The 21,887-nt window shown below is 48.0% G+C and overlaps 1 protein-coding gene across 4 annotated transcripts in view; it reads left to right on the forward strand.

Moving 5' to 3' along the window:
- LARP1 (La ribonucleoprotein 1, translational regulator) overlaps positions 1–21,887 on the forward strand; it is a 118,182-nt gene that overhangs the window by 70,566 nt on the left and 25,729 nt on the right. For 3 of the 4 annotated variants that reach the window (XM_068278348.1, XM_068278349.1, XM_068278350.1), the window contains exons 4-9: positions 7,908–8,067; positions 9,904–10,032; positions 14,827–14,976; positions 15,081–15,243; positions 18,703–18,847; positions 21,657–21,828. In XM_068278348.1, the coding sequence (XP_068134449.1) occupies positions 7,908–8,067; positions 9,904–10,032; positions 14,827–14,976; positions 15,081–15,243; positions 18,703–18,847; positions 21,657–21,828 (919 nt within the window). Of the gene's footprint in view, positions 1–7,907; positions 8,068–9,057; positions 9,357–9,903; positions 10,033–14,826; positions 14,977–15,080; positions 15,244–18,702; positions 18,848–21,656; positions 21,829–21,887 lie in introns of those variants that run through there. The other variant, XM_068278351.1, reaches the window with a different exon arrangement.

Below are 21,887 nucleotides of genomic sequence, written 5' to 3' on the forward strand. Positions count from 1 at the left end.
TACCCGACGCGAAAGAGCGTCCGCGCAGACCCCGTGCACAGCCTGGCCAATCGCTGCCAGGCTGCGCTTTGGGGTGGATCGGGAGTCCCAGTGACGTCACTCCGTTCGTCGCCATGGCGACGGGGGAAGCCCTAAAGGAAATCCCGTTCAGAACGGAATTTCCTTATGGGCGTGATCGCCAGTGGCGATCAGAAGGGTGGGGAGGGAGAGAGGAGGAAGGGGAGAATCATGTAGCTAGCGCTAGGCTAGCTACATGATAGGAAAAAAAAATCGGGCGAAAAAAAAAAAAACCCCTCCCGCGGGAATTGAAACGCCCAGCAGGTTAAAAGGACTGGAGAAATGTGCTTTGTGGGATACGGCACTTTTTATGCTGGCATTCGCCTCAACATTGTTTTAAAGCAAACTTGACTAACGATGGCCAATGAGGTGCAAATAATTTCGAGTTGATGCAGCATTATGCAAATTTTGTATGCAAATGTATGCAGCTTGAACATGGACCATTCAAATCCTGCTGAGGTACAATTTGGTGCATTCTTAAGCTGCATGAATTTGCATACAAAATTTGCATAATCCTGCGTCGACTCAATTCTTTGCATCTCATTGACCATCGCTACACCTGACCTGAGGCTAAGGTAAGTACAGATGTGTGTTAATGCTGAATCCACATACCTATGTGTTGTCTCTTTGCTTCTTCCTCCTCCCCTGATTCCTGTAATCACTCCTTTGAAAATCTGACTTTTGGCTATAGGCACATTTTCAGACAGGAAGGGGCGGGCTTGCTGTGATGTTTCCTCCTCTTCCCTGCCCCATTCACTCACCTTAAGAGGAGGGAATGGGAGAGTTATAGGCGGGGAACATCACGGCAAGCCCGCCTCTTCCTGTCTGAAAATTTGACTTTAGCCAAAAGTCACATTTTTGATGTAGTAATTACGCAGACCGGGGGAACCAGGAGAGGAACGGACAACATACAGAGGTATGTGGATCCAACATGAACATACCTATTTGCTTACCTTGGGTATCTTTGTCTTAGCCTAGGTATCCTTTAATGCCCAGCACGCCCTCCATCCACCAGATGGCACTCATTAGCAGTTTTGGAAATGTCTCCATGAAACGGGCACATAGCGGTCTCCATAGATTCCTGTCAGCTGAGGAGAGTGCTGGTGGTTGCCATCTAGAGGTGCCCATACACTTACTTGATTTCCCACCGATACACAACAGATTCGATCACTATGATCGAATTTGCTATGAAATCTATGTGCAAACGCTGATTCCGTCCGAAATCGATCGATCCCGTCGATCTGTCTGTGCGGAAAATTTCGCTCGATCACCGGCGGGTCGGGAGTACGTTGATAGTGGTGTACGAATGACCGACGCAAGCGGTAATACATTACCTGTTACGCCGGCGCGTGTCGCTTCTCCGCTCTGGGCTCCGGCTGGCTTCACTTACTTCCTGTCGGGGGAAGTTTAAACAGTAGAGCGCCCTCTACTGTTTAAACTTCCCCCGACAGGAAGTAAAGTGAAGCTGAAGCCCAGAGCGGAGAAGAGACTGTGGAGACCGGGGGACTTGCGCCGGCCGGATCAGGTAATGTATGCAGGGGGAGAGGGGGGTGGCGACAGCTCCACAGAATGTGAATCTGTTTCATAGTGAAATCTATTCAAAATCTGTTTGCAGTGTAGGCAGCCAATAGATCCCTCTTTCATCAGATTCGATCACAGAGGGATCTATCTGCTGGTCGATCTGGTGGCAATCGACCAGTGTATGGCTGCCTTTAGGCTAGGTATACTTTAAGGCGCAGCACTCCCTCCATCCACCAGATGGCGCTCATTAGCAGTTTTTGAAATGTCTCCATGAAACGGGCACATAGCGGTCTCCATAGATTCCTGTCAGCTGAGGTGCGTGTTGGCGGAGTTGCCATCTAACCTGCTGAGTGGAATATTTACACTATTAAAGGGCAGACAAATGGGAAAATGCAAAAACTCGCTTTAGTATGTAGATGGTCACCAATTTTTATCAGAATGAACTAGTGAATTGGTAACTGTGTTAATTTATCAGCTACTGGGCCAATAATCATAATCAGCTGCTAGCTTTGATTTGCTGCTGCCGTTGCGATTTCCTGTCCAAAATTTGCATATTTGTCTAAATTTCTGCCCGACCCTAATATTCACGTATAGATTATCTATGTGATGCTAAGATGGAAATGACAATGACTTTAAAGTTGACCAAAATCTGCTGTGTGTTTGATTGGTTCAATTCAAACCTGCTGCAAGTGTGTTTCGATTCAAACCCGCAAACCAGTTGCAACCAAATTTGCATCGTCTGAAATATTTCCTATACATGGATGTGCTCTGCTCTGTTGGTTTTGTGTAGTAAAGGGGGGGGGGGTGTAGGTAGAGTCTTCCAGCACCTGCTCATCTTGGGGGGAGACTGTGGTTGGAGACAGGTTTCCATCTTGTCCCAATTTGGTCTGTGGTCCTGTGACTTGGCCTGTGGTCGTCTTTTCATGTTTGTGGGATGATTTAGTGGTAGTCATGCAGACACTGAAGTCTCGCCAAAGTTGACTGTAGGGTGAAAGTTATTGGAAAGTCCTCAGATGCATTTGATTGGTTCCAAGCTGCAAAATTAGCATTTAATTTGCATCAACCTGGAATTTTTAGTGGTGGTTGTCGGGACCAAGAGCACCTAAACAAGAAGTGAGGAGAGACCAGAAGCCCAATGGTGCAGTATTATTTATAGGGGGGAGGAGATTATATATGAGAAATATTCACAAAGGTGGGTGGTTGTTCCTGCAGCCACCATATAGGCCTGCAGGGAATTCAACGTCCCCGCTCAATGCTGTAGGTCCTGCCGGATACTGGACGGTCGCTCTCCTGTAGTCCCACTTGTTGCCGCACTCCAGGAATAGGGGTGGAGTTTACTGAGGGGGCAGTGCTTTACTACCTTGCTGGTTGCTGCACTACAAGAATAGGGGTGGAGTTCATTGAGGGGGCAGGGCTTTACTCCCCTGCTGATTGCAGCATTCCAAGTAAAGGGATGGGATTCATTGAGGGGGCAGTGCTTTATTCCCCCTGCTGATTGGGAAGGGATGGGATTCATTGAGGAGGCAGGGCTTTACTCTGCTGATTGCAGCATTCCAGGGAAAGGGGTGGGATTTAATGAGGGGGCAGGGCTTACCAACATGGCAGATTGCAGCATTCCAGGGAAGGGGGGGGGGGGGGTTCATCGAGGGGGCAGGGCTTCCCTCCCCTGCTGATTGCAGCATTCCAGGAAAAGGTGGGGATTCATTGAGAAGGCAGGGCTTCTAGGTGGGGATTCATTGAGAAGGCAGGGCTTCCCTCCCCTGCTGATTGCAACGTTCCAGGGGAAGGGGTGGGATTTACCGAGGGGGCGTGGCTTCACTCACCTGCTGATTGCAGCGTTCCAGGGAAAGGGGTGGGATTCAATGAGGGGGCAGGGCTTTATTCCCCCTGCTGATTGGGAAGGGATGGGATTCATTGAGGGGGCAGGGCTTTACTCTACTGATTGCAGCATTCCAGGGAAAGGGGTGGGATTCAATGAGGGGGCAGGGCTTACCAACCCGGCAGATTGCAGCATTCCAGGGAAAGGGGTGGGGGGGTTCATCGAGGGGGCAGGGCTTCCCTCCCCTGCTGATTGCAGCATTCCAGGTAAATGGGTGGGTTTCGTCGAGGGGGCAGGGATTTACTCCCCTGCTGATTGCAGCATTCCAGGGAAAGGGGTGGGATTCAATGAGGGGGCAGGGCTTCCCTCCCCTGCTGATTGCAGCATTCCAGGGAAAGGTGGGGATTCATCGAGAAGGCAGGGCTTCCCTCCCCTGCTGATTGCAGCGTTCCAGGGGAAGGGGTGGGATTTATTGAGGGGGCATGGCTTCACTCACCTGCTGATTGCAGCGTTCCAGGGAAAGGGCTGGAATTTATTGAGGAGGGGGCAGGGCTTCACACACATGAATGCATTGTCCCCAGATTCTATTCTGCATTGCGATGTAGTAAGACTTTGCTATAGAGCTTGTTGCCCCCATCCCGGGGCTTTAGCGATCTGCGCTAGCGCTCAGCCCAGGATGGGTTACCGGGCAGGAAGTCTGGCACGCCTGCATCTGGATCACCCAGCGAAGGATGGTCACGCTCGCAGTGACACCAGGAATAGCTCGCTCAGGTTCCCCCGATGCAGGATTTCCATTTAGGGCTGCCCTCCTCCGCTCTCCTCCTGCCAGGCCTGTCGCTTGGCCGGCTCTATTCTGGGAGCTCCCGCGCAGCCGGCAGCGCCGCTCTCCGGGTGACTGCTTCACCTCCAGCTCTATTTTTAGTTCCCCCGGGGTAGAGTGGCCGGCCTGGCACATGTGCAGGGCTCACGTTTCATTAGCTGTTTGAGGACACAGGTAAGAAAAGACGTGCGGTCATTTGCTTCGAAAGAGAAAATCTGTCTTTATCTGTCCCCCCTCCCCCCCTAATCTACAGAGCATGCCCCTCATGTATAATATTCCCGCTGTATGTCTCTCCGTTACTGGCATGTGATGTTGCTGGTAGTAGTAGTGCAGCACGTTGGTGACAGTAGCTTTTATCTCAGGGTTAGTTTGTAGACAGTGTTCTTTCTCCTGTAGTGGAAGGTGGATTTTCGTGCTTGCAGCTGGCAGACGGGTACTTTCAGGAGCGCACACACGTTCGGACGCAGGCTGCGAGCGCAGACAGGTACTTTCAGGAGCGCACACACGTTCGGACGCAGGCTGCGAGCGCAGACAGGTACTTTCAGGAGCGCACACACGTTCGGACGCAGGCTGCGAGCGCAGACAGGTACTTTCAGGAGCGCACACACGTTCGGACGCAGGCTGCGAGGGCAGACAGGTACTTTCAGGAGCGCACACACGTTCGGACGCAGGCTGCGAGCGCAGACAGGTACTTTCAGGAGCGCACACACGTTCGGACGCAGGCTGCGAGCGCAGACAGGTACTTTCAGGAGCGCACACGTTCGGACGCAGGCTGCGAGCGCAGACAGGTACTTTCAGGAGCGCACACACGTTCGGACGCAGGCTGCGAGCGCAGACAGGTACTTTCAGGAGCGCACACGTTCGGACGCAGGCTGCGAGCGCAGACAGGTACTTTCAGGAGCGCACACACGTTCGGACGCAGGCTGCGAGCGCAGACAGGTACTTTCAGGAGCGCACACGTTCGGACGCAGGCTGCGAGCGCAGACAGGTACTTTCAGGAGCGCACGACACGTTCGGACGCAGGCTGCGAGCGCAGACAGGTACTTTCAGGAGCGCACACGTTCGGACGCAGGCTGCGAGCGCAGACAGGTACTTTCAGGAGCGCACACACGTTCGGACGCAGGCTGCGAGCCCAGACAGGTACTTTCAGGAGCGCACACACGTTCGGACGCAGGCTGCGAGCGATTTGCCGCTGTGACTTGCCATTAGGGGCCGGTTTATTATCGAGTTGTGTGTACGCCCAGGAATTGATTGCCGATAACGAACGCTGGAGTAATTCTCACGTCATCGATGCTCGCTTAGTATTTAACGGCTCCTACATACGGACCGCCCAGCAGACTAAAGTCAGGCGATAATCGGGCATGTGTACGCACACAAACTGCTAAACGAGCGACTGATAACAGGCGATTTGCCCGATACAACTGTCCGATCTACTCGCACGACTCTTGGGCTGATATCGTGCAGTTGGTTGCGTGTGTCGGTTGAACGACTTGTACTTGTTTTGAGTGTGTGCGTATCGTGCAGTCTGTCTTTACGCTTGTGTGCGCAGTATGCAAATGAGTTGGTTGTGTGGACATACAGGTCGTGGCGGTTGGTTGTGTGCTTGTTGGACGTGTGTACGCAGCTTAACTTTGCATTGTCAGTTATCGGACTGCTGCGATACTCAGTACCATATGATGTGTGCGCAAAATGCCAGTGCACCTTGCTGCCTCTTCCCACGTGCAATTTTACAGTCTTACTAAAGAAAATTTCAACGCTTTTTTTTTTTTCCCCCCTCTCAGTGCAATCCAGATGTAATTTTGTTCATATTAAATTGGCAGTTCTAGGATGTGCATTGAATTTCAATGTTTTACTTTGAGAACTGGTTTATGCCACATAGGGGCGAATGTTATTAAAGGCGGAAATGAAATCTAATATTTTGATACATTGTTTGTCCTCTTTCAATTTTTCATTAATAGCCCATGACCCCCCAGTCCCCCCCCCCCCCCCCCCTGGATTTTTTTAATTGTCTTTAAAGTTGAATAGAGCACACACACAATTTTGACATTTGATGCATCCATTCCAGAGAAATTCTATTTGTCATGTGACTCAGATATGTGTGCAAAGTGTGATATTGCAGGAGAGTGGGAGGAGCTTTATCCTCATCACTTGACCTCATTCACCACCTCCCCTGCTCACCTCAGTGGTGATTGGATAAGGAGAGGTGTTTTGACCACTGCCCTGTTGATCTTCTTACCAAAGTACAGGTAGTCCCCGGTTACTGAATGGGATCGGGACTGTAGGTTTGTTGTTAACCTGAATCTGTACTTAAGTCGGAGCACTGTGCCATCTCTGTCCCCTGTGCCCCCAGTGTCACCCTCTGTGTCACATCTGTCCCCTGTACCTCATCTGTGCCCCTCTGGGCCTCCAGTGTCACACCTGCCCTCTGTGACTGCTTATACAAGTTTAAAAGCCATTTTTTCTTTAAATTTTTTTAAAACAGATTTTCTCAAAAACTACAAGTCCAATTTGAATTTTTTTTTTTACTTGTTCCCATGGAAACCAAATCCATGCTGTTCGTATTGGCGGGTAGTTCGTAATGGTGAATACACACGGTTCGTTCCCGCATCGAATGCGCCGCACGATTCCCGACGATTCGATTATTTCCGAACATTTCCGAGCGCATTTCGATGATTGGCAAATCGACCTAACGATCCATCGAAACGCGAATCGGACATGTCGGAAATAAACGAATCGACGGGAATCGAGTGCGGGTACGAACCATGTGTATCCAGCATAAGTCGGGGACAACCTGTAGTCTGAGTCAGAACCCTAGAACAAGTATGCAGCTAATCCACTGACTTCAGTCAGAGCACCTGATCTGCATGCTTGTTGAGGGGCTGTGGCTAAAAGTGTTAGGGCTCTTTCACATCAGAGCTTGCGTTGGAGAACGCTCAAAGCATACGTTTTGTTGTATGCGTTTTCATATGCGTTGCACTGCAGTGAGTGTGCGTTTTTAATCCGTTTTCAATGCGTTACAGCACATAGAAAAACGCAGGTATTTTTTTTTTCTTTTAGTTTTCAACTTTCTACATTGTTCCTCTGTTGCATTCTGGGACTGATTGCCTGCGTTAACGGATTAAAAACGCGCATAGTGTGCGTTTTACATTGACTAACATTGTAACGCATAAAGCTAGCGTCAGCCGAAAAACTGCGCCTGGGTGCAGTGTAACGCAACGCATAAAAAGGCTGCGTTATATGTGAAAGCTAAAATGAAAGTCTATGGACTTTCATTTCACCTTGGGTAACGCAAACTTTACCCTTTGCGTTGAAACGCAGAAAATCTGCCCTAATGTGAAAGAGCCCTTAGAGACACAGGATCAGCAGGCCATTCAGGCACCTGGTATTGTTTTAAAAGGAAAAATCCACATCCTTCTCAGTTTAGGTTCCCTTTAAACGATTGAAGTTGACACAGATTCACGTGTCTTCAACAACTTTAATCTATTAAGCAGCTAATTTGTAAACACAGCTATGTCTGCTTCCATGAAAGCAGGAAGTAGACAAGCTGCAGATTTATTGCAGGATTTGTATCAGCTGTAACAAAGATGTGTTTTTCTGTAAAGGTTATTATGCTGTTGCTTATCTTTTAGTGCAGAGAGGAAGTTCTGAGTTCAGCTCCGCTCTAACCTGTTTGTTCGGTTTCCCGTGCAGCCCACTCAGAAGCTTCTGCCCTCCCGGAAGCCTTTTATTAAGAAGGACATGAAGGAGGAGAGCGGAGATGGGAAAGAGAACCAAAGGGTGAAGTCGGACGAGTCCAGCGAGGAGAAGAATGGCGACGATGACGGCCAGAGATCGGCTCACAAGAAGAAAGGTACCGCTGTACCCTTTGTATTTATGGGTTGGTGAATGCACAGTGCTGGCGTTGTGGTTTGTGTTGTGTTATCCAGAGATTTCTCCATCGGGGTCGGTGAACTCGTCCACTTCTGAGCGCCGTACGCCGCGCCAAGTGCGCCCTTTGATCAGCTTTCACCATTCTCGCATGCTTAGAAAGAGCTGCATGAATCAATTCCTTTGCCTTTGCAGCAGCGCCGTATTGATGTAAACAGCGGGGATTTCTTCCCCGCGTGTTTACAATTAGCCTGCGAGCCGCGATCGGAGGCTCGCAGGCTGCTCACGGAGACACCCTCCGTGAACTGACATGGAACAGCCGTTTCCATGGTAACACCACTTCGACCTGCCGACGCCTATCGGCGGTAAGTGGTTAAAACACTGTAATTCGGCCGCCAGCAATAGCTGGATGCCGAATTGCATCATTTCCCACCATCCACGTGGACCTGGAGGGGGAATAGTAATGAACACCGCCGGGACTTGTGCAGGAGCAGGGTGAGCTGTATATCGACTGTATCCTGCGCCCAAGTCTCCTTGTGGCAATTTCATACGTACTTGTGTGGAAGAATTGGTACACCTCCAGTAGATGGTGGGGACCCTTTGGATGTCCGATTAGCATATGTTCAATGAATTTTTGTGGGGGAGTGGAAAGGGCTTTTGGGTAAGGGGGTCCCTAATTAGCATTGGGGAGGTTTTGGGGTAGATGGGCATTACTAAATGTCATTAATATAGACATAGGCTGATTGTGCTGCATCATCTCGATAGCACAGCATTCCTGAAACCTGGTTACCTCCGTGTCATGTTCTGGGCTGTATTTGCATAGTAAAGCAAACGTGTGGGCGTCTGTTTTTACTAGTCAAGGTTCAATTCCAATCTAACTCATGTGCTTATCACTTTGTGAAGGGGAGGGCCGGTCGTTCTGTCCCATTCCTCCTCAGGCTCACCTCAGACAATTTTAAAGGGAACCTAAACTGGACGGCTTCTCCCTGCCCACCTGCAGCCGCCCTGTACCTGCGCCGGGACAAATCAATCATCCGGTCCCCCGCAGTGACCAAATCAATCATACGGTCCCCCGCAGTGACCTTCTGTCACTTGGATATGCGGTCCAGGACTGCGCACCTCCTGATCACGTGGCTGGAGTGTGATCAAGGACGCGTGCAGCAACACATACGCATTGACCATCAACTGGGCCAGAAGAGGATTGCGGCGAGGGACTGGAGGATCGATCTGTGACAGAGCAGGGCGGCTGCAGGGGGCTGGTAGAAGCCACAGGTATGTTGAACTTCCGGTCTGAAGCGTGAAAGGGAACCCATACATTACTCAATATTGAGTTCCGGTAGACACAATTCGATAATTTTTCGAATTAGATTTGTTGTAGCAATATGGCCGTCTGATCAGTTTTTGAACCATTTTCTGGATGAAATCGGTCAAATCGATTGACCGGGAACGGCAGAAAATCTATCGGTTGCACAATGCTCGATATCGTGACGGCCAACTGACCCCCAACCGGTGTCACCCCGTGTGTGTTAGAGAGAGCTAGAGGTGGGCTCAAAAAAAATAAAATTAGGCTACCTGATCTGGGGCTGAGCGGATCAGGAAGCCGCAAAAAAACCTCTGCTCCCGTGGGCTGCACTGGCCCACTTTCACTTGCTAGATCCCTGGGTCACAACGCTGCTCCTCTGGGGCAGGGAAAGGATATGGACTGGCCAATGAGACACCAGTTACGTATGATCCATTGTATGCTTCGTAATTTAGAGAAAATCGGCTGATTTTTGTTGTTTTATGTTATTTTTGTATTTAAACGTCTTTTCCACAACAGGAAACAAACACAAATGGGTTCCTCTTCAGATTGAGATGAAACCAGAAGGACCGCGAGATAAAACCGCCTCGAGGAACAACCGGCAGAATGAGCAGCAGCGGCACACCTTGAACCGGACCGACCCCAAAGGTACCAGCTGACTGACGGCCAATGAGGTTTCCTGCCGACCTGATTTTACAATTCATTAGGTTTAAATTGCGTTCTATCAGAATTGTGATGTGTGGGGTTACTCGCGGTCGGGGGTGCAGTTGTGTAGCTTAATCTGAGCAGACTGTAAAGCTTGTAATATTATGAAATACTACGATTCCTCCATGAGAAGATAGTGGTCCAAAACTTGTCAGAAATGTCAAATTAGTAATATCTGCTGTGTGAGCAACATAGGAAAAACGTAATATATAGTGCATTTTACCCCGAGGCAAATGTACATTTTAGATGCATGTACACACGTGTATTTTAACCTCCTTGGCGGTAACCCCAAGTCAGGCTCAGGGTGGAAAAAAAGCCAGGAGCGGTAGACCTTCCTTGACTCAGGGTAGCCACTGGGAGGTATGGGGAGGGCAATGTTTTTTTACATTTGCACTCTGATTGGCTCCCAGTGATCACATGTCCAGGGGCTCACCAGTGCATGGCACTCAGCTGAGTTCAGCAGTGTTGGGCACACATGATTGTATCAGGAGATGGTGTAGTTAATCCTACACCACATGAGGCTTAAAAGGAAACCGTAAACCAAGCATCGACCTTCATCCCAATCAGTAGCGGATACCCCCTTTCCCATGAGAAATCTTTTCCTTTTCACTAATGGATCATCAGGGGGGTTCTGTATGGCTGATATTGTGGTGATGTCAGGACCATGGTTCTGACATCACACTGTGGGAGCCTTGTTGCATTGTGGGAAATAACAGCTGTTTACAGCTGCCCAAAAAAAACCAAGCAGCACCTCCTTCCACTGGCATCACCTGCCAGCAGTAAAAATGTCCCCATGTGATAAATGTCAGAATGTAAATCAGGGAGAGGAAAGCTTTTACAATGGGCAAACACTGACTAAATCATTTATACATTATTGTAAAAATGAAGCACTTTTTTTTACATTATTTTCACTGGGGTTCCTCTTTAAGCTGCCACTGGCGCAGTTTCAAGGTGGTTTAAGTATGTTTGAAAATCAGATTCCTTAAAGGGAAGGTCCAAGCAAAAAAAAAAAAATTAGTTTCTCTTACCTGGGGCTTCTACCAGCCCCATGTAGCCATCCTGTGCCCTCATAGTCACTCACTGCTGCTCCAGTCCCCCGCTGCCAGCTAGTTCTGCTTCTACCAGCCCCATGCAGCCATCCTGTGCCCTCGTAGTCACTCACTGCTGCTCCAGTCCCCCGCCACCAGCTAGTTCTGCTTCTACCAGCCCCATGCAGCCATCCTGTGCCCTCGTAGTCACTCACTGCTGCTCCAGTCCCCCGCTGGCAGCTAGTTCTGCTTCTACCAGCCCCCTGCAGCCATCCTGTGCCCTCGTAGTCACTCACTGCTGCTCCAGTCCCCCGCCGCCAGCTAGTTCTGCTTCTACCAGCCCCATGCAGCCATCCTGTGCCCTCGTAGTCACTCACTGCTGCTCCAGTCCCCCGCTGGCAGCTAGTTCTGCTTCTACCAGCCCCATGCAGCCATCCTGTGCCCTCGTAGTCACTCACTGCTGCTCCAGTCCCCCGCTGGCAGCTAGTTCTGCTTCTACCAGCCCCATGCAGCCATCCTGTGCCCTCGTAGTCACTCACTGCTGCTCCAGTTCCCCGCTGGCAGCTTTCTGACCTCGGAGGTCAGGGCCACATTGCATAGATTTTTACGCATTCCAGCTAGTGCAGGAACAAAAATGTACGCGTTGCACCACTAACGCGTAAAAATGTATGTGTTAATGTTACTGCACTAGCGGGAATGTGTAAAAATGTACGCAATTCGACCCTGACCTCCGAGGTCAGAAAGCTGCCAGCGGGAGACCGGAGCAGCAGTGAGTGACTACGAGGGCACAGGATGGCTGCATGGGGCTGGTAGAAGCAGAACTAGCTGGTGGCGGGGAACTGGAGCAGCAGTGAGTGACTACGAGGGCACAGGATGGCTGCATGGGGCTGGTAGAAGCAGAACTAGCTGCCAGCGGGGGACTGGAGCAGCAGTGAGTGACTACGAGGGCACAGGATGGCTGCATGGGGCTGGTAGAAGCAGAACTAGCTGCCAGCGGGGGACTGGAGCAGCAGTGAGTGACTACGAGGGCACAGGATGGCTGCATGGGGCTGGTAGAAGCAGAACTAGCTGGTGGCGGGGAACTGGAGCAGCAGTGAGTGACTACGAGGGCACAGGATGGCTGCATGGGGCTGGTAGAAGCAGAACTAGCTGCCAGCGGGGGACTGGAGCAGCAGTGAGTGACTACGAGGGCACAGGATGGCTGCATGGGGCTGGTAGAAGCAGAACTAGCTGCCAGCGGGGGACTGGAGCAGCAGTGAGTGACTACGAGGGCACAGGACGGCTGCATGGGGCTGGTAGAAGCAGAACTAGCTGGGGGCGGGGGACTGGAGCAGCAGTGAGTGACTACGAGGGCACAGGATGGCTGCATGGGGCTGGTAGAAGCCCCAGGTAAGTGAAACTCATTTTTTTTTTTTTTTTTGCTTGGACCTTCCCTTTAAAGGGAATTTAAAGCGAGGAAGCTGCCATATTTATTTCCTCCTAAACAATACCAGTTGCCTGCCTGTCCTGCTGTTCTCTCTGGCTGCAGTAGAGTCTGAAGCACACACCTGAAACAAGCATGTGGCTATTCTTGTAAGATTGTCAGAATCATCAGATCTGCATGCTTGTTCAGGGTCTATGGATAAAGGTATTAGAGATAGAGGCTCAGCAGGACAGCCAGGCAACTGGTATTGCTTAAAAGGAAATCAATATAGCTGCATCCATATTCTTCTTCAGGTTCCATTCAACCTTGTTCAAATCACCCTTATTTACGTTAATGCAGACCTAAACTCAGAACTTCCTCTCTGCTCTAAAAGATAACAGCAGCATAATAACCTTTACAGAGAAACATTTTTGTTACAACTGCAATAAATCTGCAGTGTCTACTTCCTGCTTTCTTGGAAGTAGAGATAGGGTTAACATCCTGCGTTTACAAATTAGCTGCTCTGCCTATGACTGCCAGGATTTCTGACCTGACACAGCTGAGAGATCAAATTACAGTGGTGATTAGTCACAGATGAAGGGGAATTAGACAGGCTAAACTCTCTGAATACATACAGGGTGCATTTCTGTTTTCCTTCTGTCCTGTGCAAGAGTTCAGGTCCTTTATAATGCTTGTGCAGCAGTGAGATCAGCCAGACCTTCCTAACACCGACCTTATCTGGTGAGAACAGGTTAACTGAAATGGCAAACAGCTCCTTCCTTCACCTAGTTATCCGGTTCCAGTGACTGCGGACGAGATAAGCCTCCTCCGGCCACCCTCTGTGCCGGGCCACATGATCAGCACAGACCGGAAAGCTCTCTTGTATATTTCTACTTGTTTGATTGCCCAGCAGATATTTATAACCTTTTATTTGGTAAAGGTTATAGTTACAGGATGTGGAATTTTTAATTGTCAGGTAAGCGCAGTTAAACTAATCCGGTTATTGGACATTGCGGTACGCTGTGATGTTGAGCCAGAACCACTGAAATATTCTTATTAAAGTAAAGTAACCCCAGAGCCCACTACTAAAAAGCATTTTAAAGAGAACCCGAGGCGGCATTTTTAAATCTCAATAGCACACCGAGGCATGTTCAGCGCACAATCACATGCCTCTTAGTCCTTGTCCCCCTCTTTGCCCCCCCCCCCCCCCCCCCATGATCCTTTAGACTGATCTATGTGCATGCATGTGTTTTCTAAAGTGGTAGAACCAGACCGGTCTCAGCGTAAATCTCAGGTTCATGAGCATGAAATGTTTTCTTGCTGGCTGGTGGGGGTAGAGTAGGGACCCTTTTGACTTGGTAGGGAACCTCAGCGCTGGTGAAAGGGTTTAGTACAGAATGCTTTTCCATGCAAACTATTTTGGAAGCGAAATATCCTCCATTAGTGCAACCGGATACAACGTGCATTCAAGTTGTGTTTATCATTGCTAAAGGTCCAGCTTGCTGCGAGTGTCTGAGTGCAGAGGGTTAATGATTGATTGTTTGTAAATTGACCACGCCCCTCAGCACCTCCTTTTCCATTTAAATCCTGGGCCCTCAACAGTTTGTCCAGCATTACAAGAAGAAAATGCCCAGTCTCGACCCTCTGGGACTTTTAAAGAGAACCAGAGATGAAGCACCCTCTTGTATTTTACTTTATAAATCAGTGGGAACATGACAGTAAACACCTAATCTGCTCTTTGTTTCATTGTTCTCTGTTTAATCTGACTGTTATCACCTCTGATAAGAATCCCCGACTGAGCACTCAGTCTAGCTTTGCTACGGAAAGATTATAGCTGAGTCTGTCTTCTCTGGTGACTTTTCAAGCCCAAGTCTGCCCCCTTGTGGCTCTGCTATAATGACTCAGCTATAATCATTCCCAGCAAAGCCAGACTGAATGCTCTGTCCAGGATTCTTATCACAGCTGATAACAGACACTTTTAGCAGTGAGGATGAAGCAGAGAGCATGGTAAGTGTTTTCTCTAATGTTCTTACTGATATATATGGTAAAATACACAAGGGTGCTTCGTCTCTGGTTCCCTTTAAGAAGACCCTATAGTCCTATTTGCAGCCCTGCTGCTTAAGAGGCTTTTCCGTCAAAGCTTACCAGACAATACCAGTAGGGGGAGCTCTATCCAAATATCACATTTTCATTAGTGATGCATTTATTTTTTTAGTCAGGAAAATATTAAACAATTGTACTAACCATGATTGTAAATTGTTTTAAATGCCCTGTAATTAATATATGGTGCATTTTGTCTTCACACAGTTTGGTATCCGGACAACAAGCAGGAGAGGGACTGGCCGGATTACGACGACACCTCTAGTGTCAAGAGCGAAGGAGCTGTCCGCGGGGGCTTCAGAGGGCGTGGTCGCGGGCGAGGAAGAGGGCGGGGCCGCGGACGAGGAGGCGTGCGATGTAAGCTGCCGTGTATAGATGGTGACATCGTATATTGCTGTTTTTTTACGCACGTCTTTTTACAGAAACGCTCATTCCTGTCTTTTGGCTTTCACATTTCACAGCTCACTTTGATTACCAGTATGGCTACAGGAAGTTCGAAGGTACGGATGGCCCCCGGGGTCAAAAATACCCCAGCAACATCACCTACTACTACGACAACATGAGCAGCTCGGACCTGTACAGCGTGGATCAGGAGCTGCTGAAAGATTACATCAAGAGGCAAATGTGAGTCAAGTCCGGAAACGCAGAATCTGCAGCTCATTCAACAGCTTTTTATTAATTCTAAAGGTGGCCATACATCCGGCGACTTGTCCGCCGATTGACCATTCGATTTGATTGTAATCAAATCAGATGAAAATCTGTGCCACCTAGTGCATGCCCGATCGATGATTCAACCAATTGTGGGTTAAAATAGATCACATAATCGGTCGGACTTGCTGCAAGATGTAGGGCTGACTTGCTCGATCGGGTGCGCAGCGGTAACGGCAAGAGATCAGGGCGACCACAACAGAACTCCCGGCGCTCTTCCCCAGTGTGTAAATGTTGTGCATGTGTTTGTTTATACAAAACCTGTCCTGTGCCGCTGTGCCCATCTGTCTTCTGAATCCGCTGCTCTTCCATTAGTGCTATACACACCGACGGCACTGAAATTGATTGGGAATTGACCCGCTGTATATGGGCAGCCGACAGATCTCTCTCTGATCAGATTCAATTGGAGAGAGATTTGTGTCTCGGTTGAATCTGCTCATCACTAGAAAGATGTATGGCCCGAGGTGGGTGAGTACCTGATCTGGGGTGCTGGGCAGATCAGGTAACCGCCATACCCTCTGCTCAGTTTGCTTGTTAGGGCCCATTTTCGTGAACTCTGGGTCACGACACTGGAAGGAGAACTTGTCTCTCATTTACAGCATGCAGGGAGGCTGGTGGTGCAGCCAGAGAGAGCTGACCAATGGCAGCTCTGGAAAGCCTGCAGGAACGCCCCCAGTGGGCGTTTGAGCAAGGAATCCTCCGCCTCCCATTACCCTCCAAGATGGCGACAAAAATTGTCGCTAAATGGGGAAAGGGTTTTTTTTTCAGAGGCATGTCATGAAGCTGGGAACATGTCCCTCACCTCCTTGGGTTCTTTTTAACTCAGTCTAATCGATTTGATTGGTCCATTTTCAAGCATACAAATTTTTCAAGAAAAAAAAAATTGGCATTAGCTTGAAAAAAAAATTATCTCATTGATCTTCCCCACAAAATAAATGTAAACTGTAGGGAATCTATAACGTCAAACACAGGAAGCAATTGCTCGCTCCAATACAGCAACTTGCCATTGAAATTGGTCCGCAGACAGCCAGTCAGCCAATAAAAAGATGCAAATACATACATCTGTGTCTGCAGTACCAAATCCAACAAAAGCTTAAAGGGGAACTGAAGAGAGAGGTATATGGAGTCTGTCATGTTTATTTCCTTTTAAGCAATACCAGTTGCCTGGCAGCCCTGCTGATCCTCTGCCTCTAATACTATTAGCCATAGCCCCTGAACAAGCATGCAGCAGATCAGGTGTTTCAGTGGCTCAGACTTTAAAGTCAGATCTGACAAGACTAGCTGCATGCTTGTTTCTGGTTTTATTCAGATACTACTGCAGATAAATAGACCAGCAGAGCTGCCAGGCAACTGGTATTGCTTAAAAGGAAATAAACATGACAGCCTCCATATACCTCTCTCTTCAGTTCCCCTTTAAAAATACAGCCCTAAACAGGAGAGACCGGTATTTATAAGGGTAAGAAGGATTAGCAAGGTGCTAATGAGTCTGGCCTTATGCAGATTTTATGCAGGTTGAAAACGGACCAATCGATTGCAGCGGTTTTTCAATTTCCAAGTTGCAAAAAAATTCACAATTGTCGGTCTTGTTGACCATCTCAAATGTAAAAGGGGGAACAAGGCTGCAGAGATTACCAGAATCTTCTACTGTTTATATATAATTCAGTGTTCTCCTCAGAATTATTTTTCAGTCGGGTGGCATGAAAAGGTAGCCGGGTGGGGCGAGAAAACAGAATGCAGGGCTGGAGCTTCTCTGCTTACAACTGAGGAGGAGGTGAGCTGATGACAGCCGGGTGCTCACTAAAACTAGCCGGGTGGGGCACTTAATTCCTGTCGTCCTTCTCTATATAGTGGTTTAAAGGGACCTTGTATACAGACCATGAAGTACCCGGGAGGGCTTTAAAGGGAACCAGAGACGAAGCACCCTTGTGTATTTTACCATATATATCAGTAAGAACATTAGAGAAAACACTTACCCTGCTCTCTGTTTCATCCTCACTGCTAAAAGTGTCTGTTGTCAGCTGTGATAAAAATCCCGGACTGAGCATTCAGTCTGGCTTTGCAGGGAATAATTATAGCTGAGTCATTATAGCAGAGCCACAAGGGGGCAGGCTTGGGCTTGAAAAGACACCAGAGAAGACAGACTCAGCTATAATCTTTCTGTAGCAAAGCTAGACTTGAGTGCTCAGTCGGGGATTCTTATCAGAGGTGATAACAGTCAGATTAAACAGAGAACAATGAAACAAAGAGCAGATTAGGTGCTTACTGTCATGTTCCCACTGATTTATAAGGTAAAATACAAGACTGTTCATCTCTGGTTCTCTTTAAAGAACAAGTGACCCCCGTGCTAATCTAGAAATAAAAAACACATCTAGAAGTAGGTAAAAGCTAGTTCTACTTGCATAACAGATCTATTGCACTGTCCACATTATGATTCCTGTGAAATGTATAAAGGAAAATTTCTTATGAGAATCCCCTATGGCGAGATGGACTAGTTCAAAGCTCAGATTTCTACTGCCTACTGTAAGTGACGGCAACATAGGAGAAAAGTAATTTATGGCTCATTTTACTCTGGGAAAAAAATGTACTTCATATTTGTATATGTTTGCACATATTTTAAATTTTACAGCTTTTCACTGTAGTGCCCCTTTAAAGAGACTCTGAAGCCAGAATAAAAATGGCTTTTTAGCTTATATTCAGCAGGGGCATGCTTGCCCCTGCTAAAACGCCGCTAACCTGCGGCATAACGTGGGGTCTCTACCCCCCAAACCCTCCCCCCCCCCCCCTTGCAAAATCCACGACTTTATTGGCCGTGGATTTTGCTGCCCTGTGCGCTTCCGTGTGAGGCGGGGCTATGAGCTGCGGCTCTGCCTCACATGCGTGCGTCAGCACGTATCTCCGCCTCTCCCCCGCCCCTCTCAGCGAAGGCAGGCTGAGAAGGGCGGGGAGAGGCAGAGATCCGCCCTGATAGACGCGTGTGAGGCAGGGCCGCAGCTCATAGCCCTGCCTCACACGGAAGCGCTCCCCGGAGATAGCAGGGGGGATTTGGGGGGTAAAGACCCCTCGTTATGCCACGGGATAGCGGCGTTTTAGCTGGGGCAAACATGCCCCTGCTGAATATAAGCTAAAAAGCCATTTTTATTCTGGCTTCAGTGATAACTCCAAACCATAACGGCAGAAAACGTTATGAATGCAGGATTAGCATCTTTATCACTTAATACACTCAGATCAGTTGCTGTTGAAACTTGATTTTTTTATGGTGACAATACCGCTTTAATTTTCTCTCTCACTCTCCTCTATAATCTCATCTTGCTCTAGAACTCGTGTTTTCTTTTTTTTTTTTTTTTAACCGTTGGGTTTTTATGTGATGTCTTTCAGAGAATACTACTTCAGTGTGGACAATCTAGAGAGAGATTTCTACTTGCGTAGAAGGATGGATTCAGAGGGATTCCTACCGATAGACCTAATAGCCACCTTCCACAGGGTGCAAGCTCTCACCACAGATGTGGCCCTCATAGTCAAGGTATGAAGATGTTTTAGGTATTTAAAGGACATCCGAGGTGAAAATAAACTGATGAGAAAAACAATTGTATCTGTCGTCCTCCTCCTACAAATGACTTTTTTAGGTATCCCACAGCTTTATTTTATATTTAAATCTAGTTTTTAAGTTTTTACTGTTTCATTGTCTCTGCTCAATGACACCTTCATTGAAGTATGCCAGAGCTAAAATCTATGAATTTATTGACCCTTTTTATCTCTTTCCTGCTCTCAGAAGCCATTTACTGACATGAAAGTGTTTTATGGCTGTAATCCCTTATCAGTGAGGGTTATGCTATAGACTGACTCAGTCCGACCCGGATAGAAACCGTCACATACCTGATATTTAACTCTTTCAGGCAGAGAAAGAAAAAAAGGGAACACAGCATAGCTATGTGTGTGCTAGGCACTGTACATACACATGTCTATCTCATCATGTCACATGTCACCTCGGGTATCCTTTAAAGTAAATAGGCAGTTTTCCAAGTCACCCCCTCGCCGCCACCAACCCCCTGCCTATATGGTTTCTTGTGCCGTGGTAGTGTCCCATGTCCCTGGCAGCCACTATGCATGCTGGGGAATGTAGTCTCCATTAAAGAGAAACCATAACCAAGAATTGAACTTCATCCCAATCAGTAGCTGATACCCCCCTTCCCATGAGAAATCTTCTCCTTTTCACAAAAGGATCATCAGGGGGCGCTGTATGGCCGATATTGTGGTGAAACTCCTCCCACAGTGTGGTGTCAGGACCACAGTTCTGACATCACACTGTGGGAGCCTTGTTGCATTGTGGGAAATAACAGCCGTTTCCAACTGCCAAAAAAAGCAAGCAGCATCTCCTTCCACTGACATCACCTGCCAGCAGTAAAAATGTCACCATGTGATAAATGTCAGAATGTAAATCAGGGAGAGGAAAGATTTTACAATGGGCAACACTGACTAAAGCATTTATACATAATTATTGTAAAAATGAAGCACTTTTTTATCACATTATTTACACTGGAGTTCCTCTTTAATGTTATTGCAACTCCTGGCCGGGATATGTAACTGCATCAATCAACTACATCTCCCAGCATGCATCTTGATGGCTGGGGAGACGGGACATTAACAGGTACTGTTGGAGACATAGAAAATGGAAGCATCCATACAGAGCAGCCCATCTAGGTAAGTAAATGTACACTGGCCCCCAAAGCCCTCATAGTTTAACTTTGTTTGATACGTTTTCTGAAGCTAGGAGCACCTCAGCTGCTCAGTGTTTAGAGCTTTAGAGGAACTGTAGAGAAAATTGCATAACTTAAAAGCTTATTTCTTTTTACAATAGTTATACATTATTTAGTCAGTGTTTGCCCATTGTAAAATCTTTCCTCTTCCTGATTTACATTCGGACGTTTATCACAGGCGGGGACATCTGTAGTCCTGCCAGGTGACCTGTACGGAATGTTCGTTACTGAGAGTTCTATGCACAGAGGGGGATGCTGCTTGCTTGGCAGTTGGAAAAAAGCCATTATTTCCCACAATGCATCGAGGTTTACAGCAAACTGTCAGGATCATGGTCATGACATCATACTGTAGGAGCAAACAAAAGGGGGACCCCGAGAGCCCAATATGGTGTAGCATGTACTGGTGGTAGAGGAAGAGATAAAGTAAATCCAATATACTCACAAACCAGGGTTACTGCATAGGCAACCACTGATGCAGGTGGGGAGATTAGACCTGTCCCCACTCAGGATTAAGAAGTCGCTCTTTGTAGATAACAGAAAATGGGGGGAAAAAAACACCCCTCACCACGGGTGGACTTGTACAATGTTATAGGAAAACAGAGGCGCCACAGAATAAAAGTTTAAAAATAAAGGAAGCAGTGGTTGACTTACCTCCTCCAAGCAGACACAAGATAATGATGTAATCGCAATAAAGCAGTTTATTTATACACTCCACAAGATCATACAACGCGTTTCGCAGGATAGACCCCCACTTCTTCAGGCAATAATGCAAAAGGGTCTGTAACTCAGCTTAAAGAGACTCTGAAGTAAACAAAAATTGCTCCTTTTACCTGCTAGTTTGCTTCAGTAGTCTCATTAGATGTAAACCGCCGCATCCCCGCCGCAAAACGAGCGCTTTAGACCCCCCAAATCCCGGGGGAAACATCTACGACAATCTTTGTCGTGGATTATTCTGCGCTGAGAGGCAGAGCTTTCAGCTTTAGCTCTGCCTCTCCTGACATCAATCGCCGTGCGGATCAACGCCTCTCCCCCGCCTCCCTCTGAAGGAAGAGTGAGAGCGGCGGGTAGAGGTGGCGATTCGCAGCGATTGACATCAGAAGAGGCAGGGCTACAGCTGAAAGCTCTGCCTCTTTCAGGAAGCGCCGCCCGGATTGCCCCCGGGGATTTGGGGGGTCTAAAGCCCTCGTTTTGTGGCAGGGATGCTGCACTTCACATCTAATGAGTAATGAAGCGAACTAGGAGGTAAAAGTAGCAATTTTTGTTCGCTTCAGTCTCTCTTTAAGAGCCTCTGTAGCTTCATATTGCGTGAAGAAGCGGGATCTATCCTGCGAAATGCGTTGTGTGATCAGGTTTGCTAGTCATGATCATGTGCATAAGCAGGATGTGATCTCAGCAAATCAGAGATCTGCAAATCTATCAGCTGATCAGACAAATCACATGCTTCCCCGCAACTTCTAGACATGACCATCACTGCTGATGAAGCTCCAAGGAGAGTCATGTGATCAGCTGAGCAACCAATAGAACATTTTCTTTCTCCTGATTAGAAATAATATGTATTTCCTGTTTCCTCCCCAGGCACTCAAAGACAGCAAAGTGGTGGAAGTAGTGAATGAAAAAGTCAGAAGAAAGGAGCAGCCGGCTATTTGGCCTTTAACAGGCCCTGCCCCTGACGCTGCCCAAACGGACTTTTCCCAGCTTATTAACTGTCCGGAATTCGTTCCCCGGCAAGGCTTCCAGAAAGAGACAGGTACACTTTGGTGCTTGAATGTTGACTCGGAATAGTGTCTGCCTCTCACGGGACGCTTT

Source organism: Hyperolius riggenbachi, chromosome 3 (genome assembly GCF_040937935.1).
Source record: "Hyperolius riggenbachi isolate aHypRig1 chromosome 3, aHypRig1.pri, whole genome shotgun sequence".
NCBI lineage: Eukaryota > Metazoa > Chordata > Amphibia > Anura > Hyperoliidae > Hyperolius > Hyperolius riggenbachi.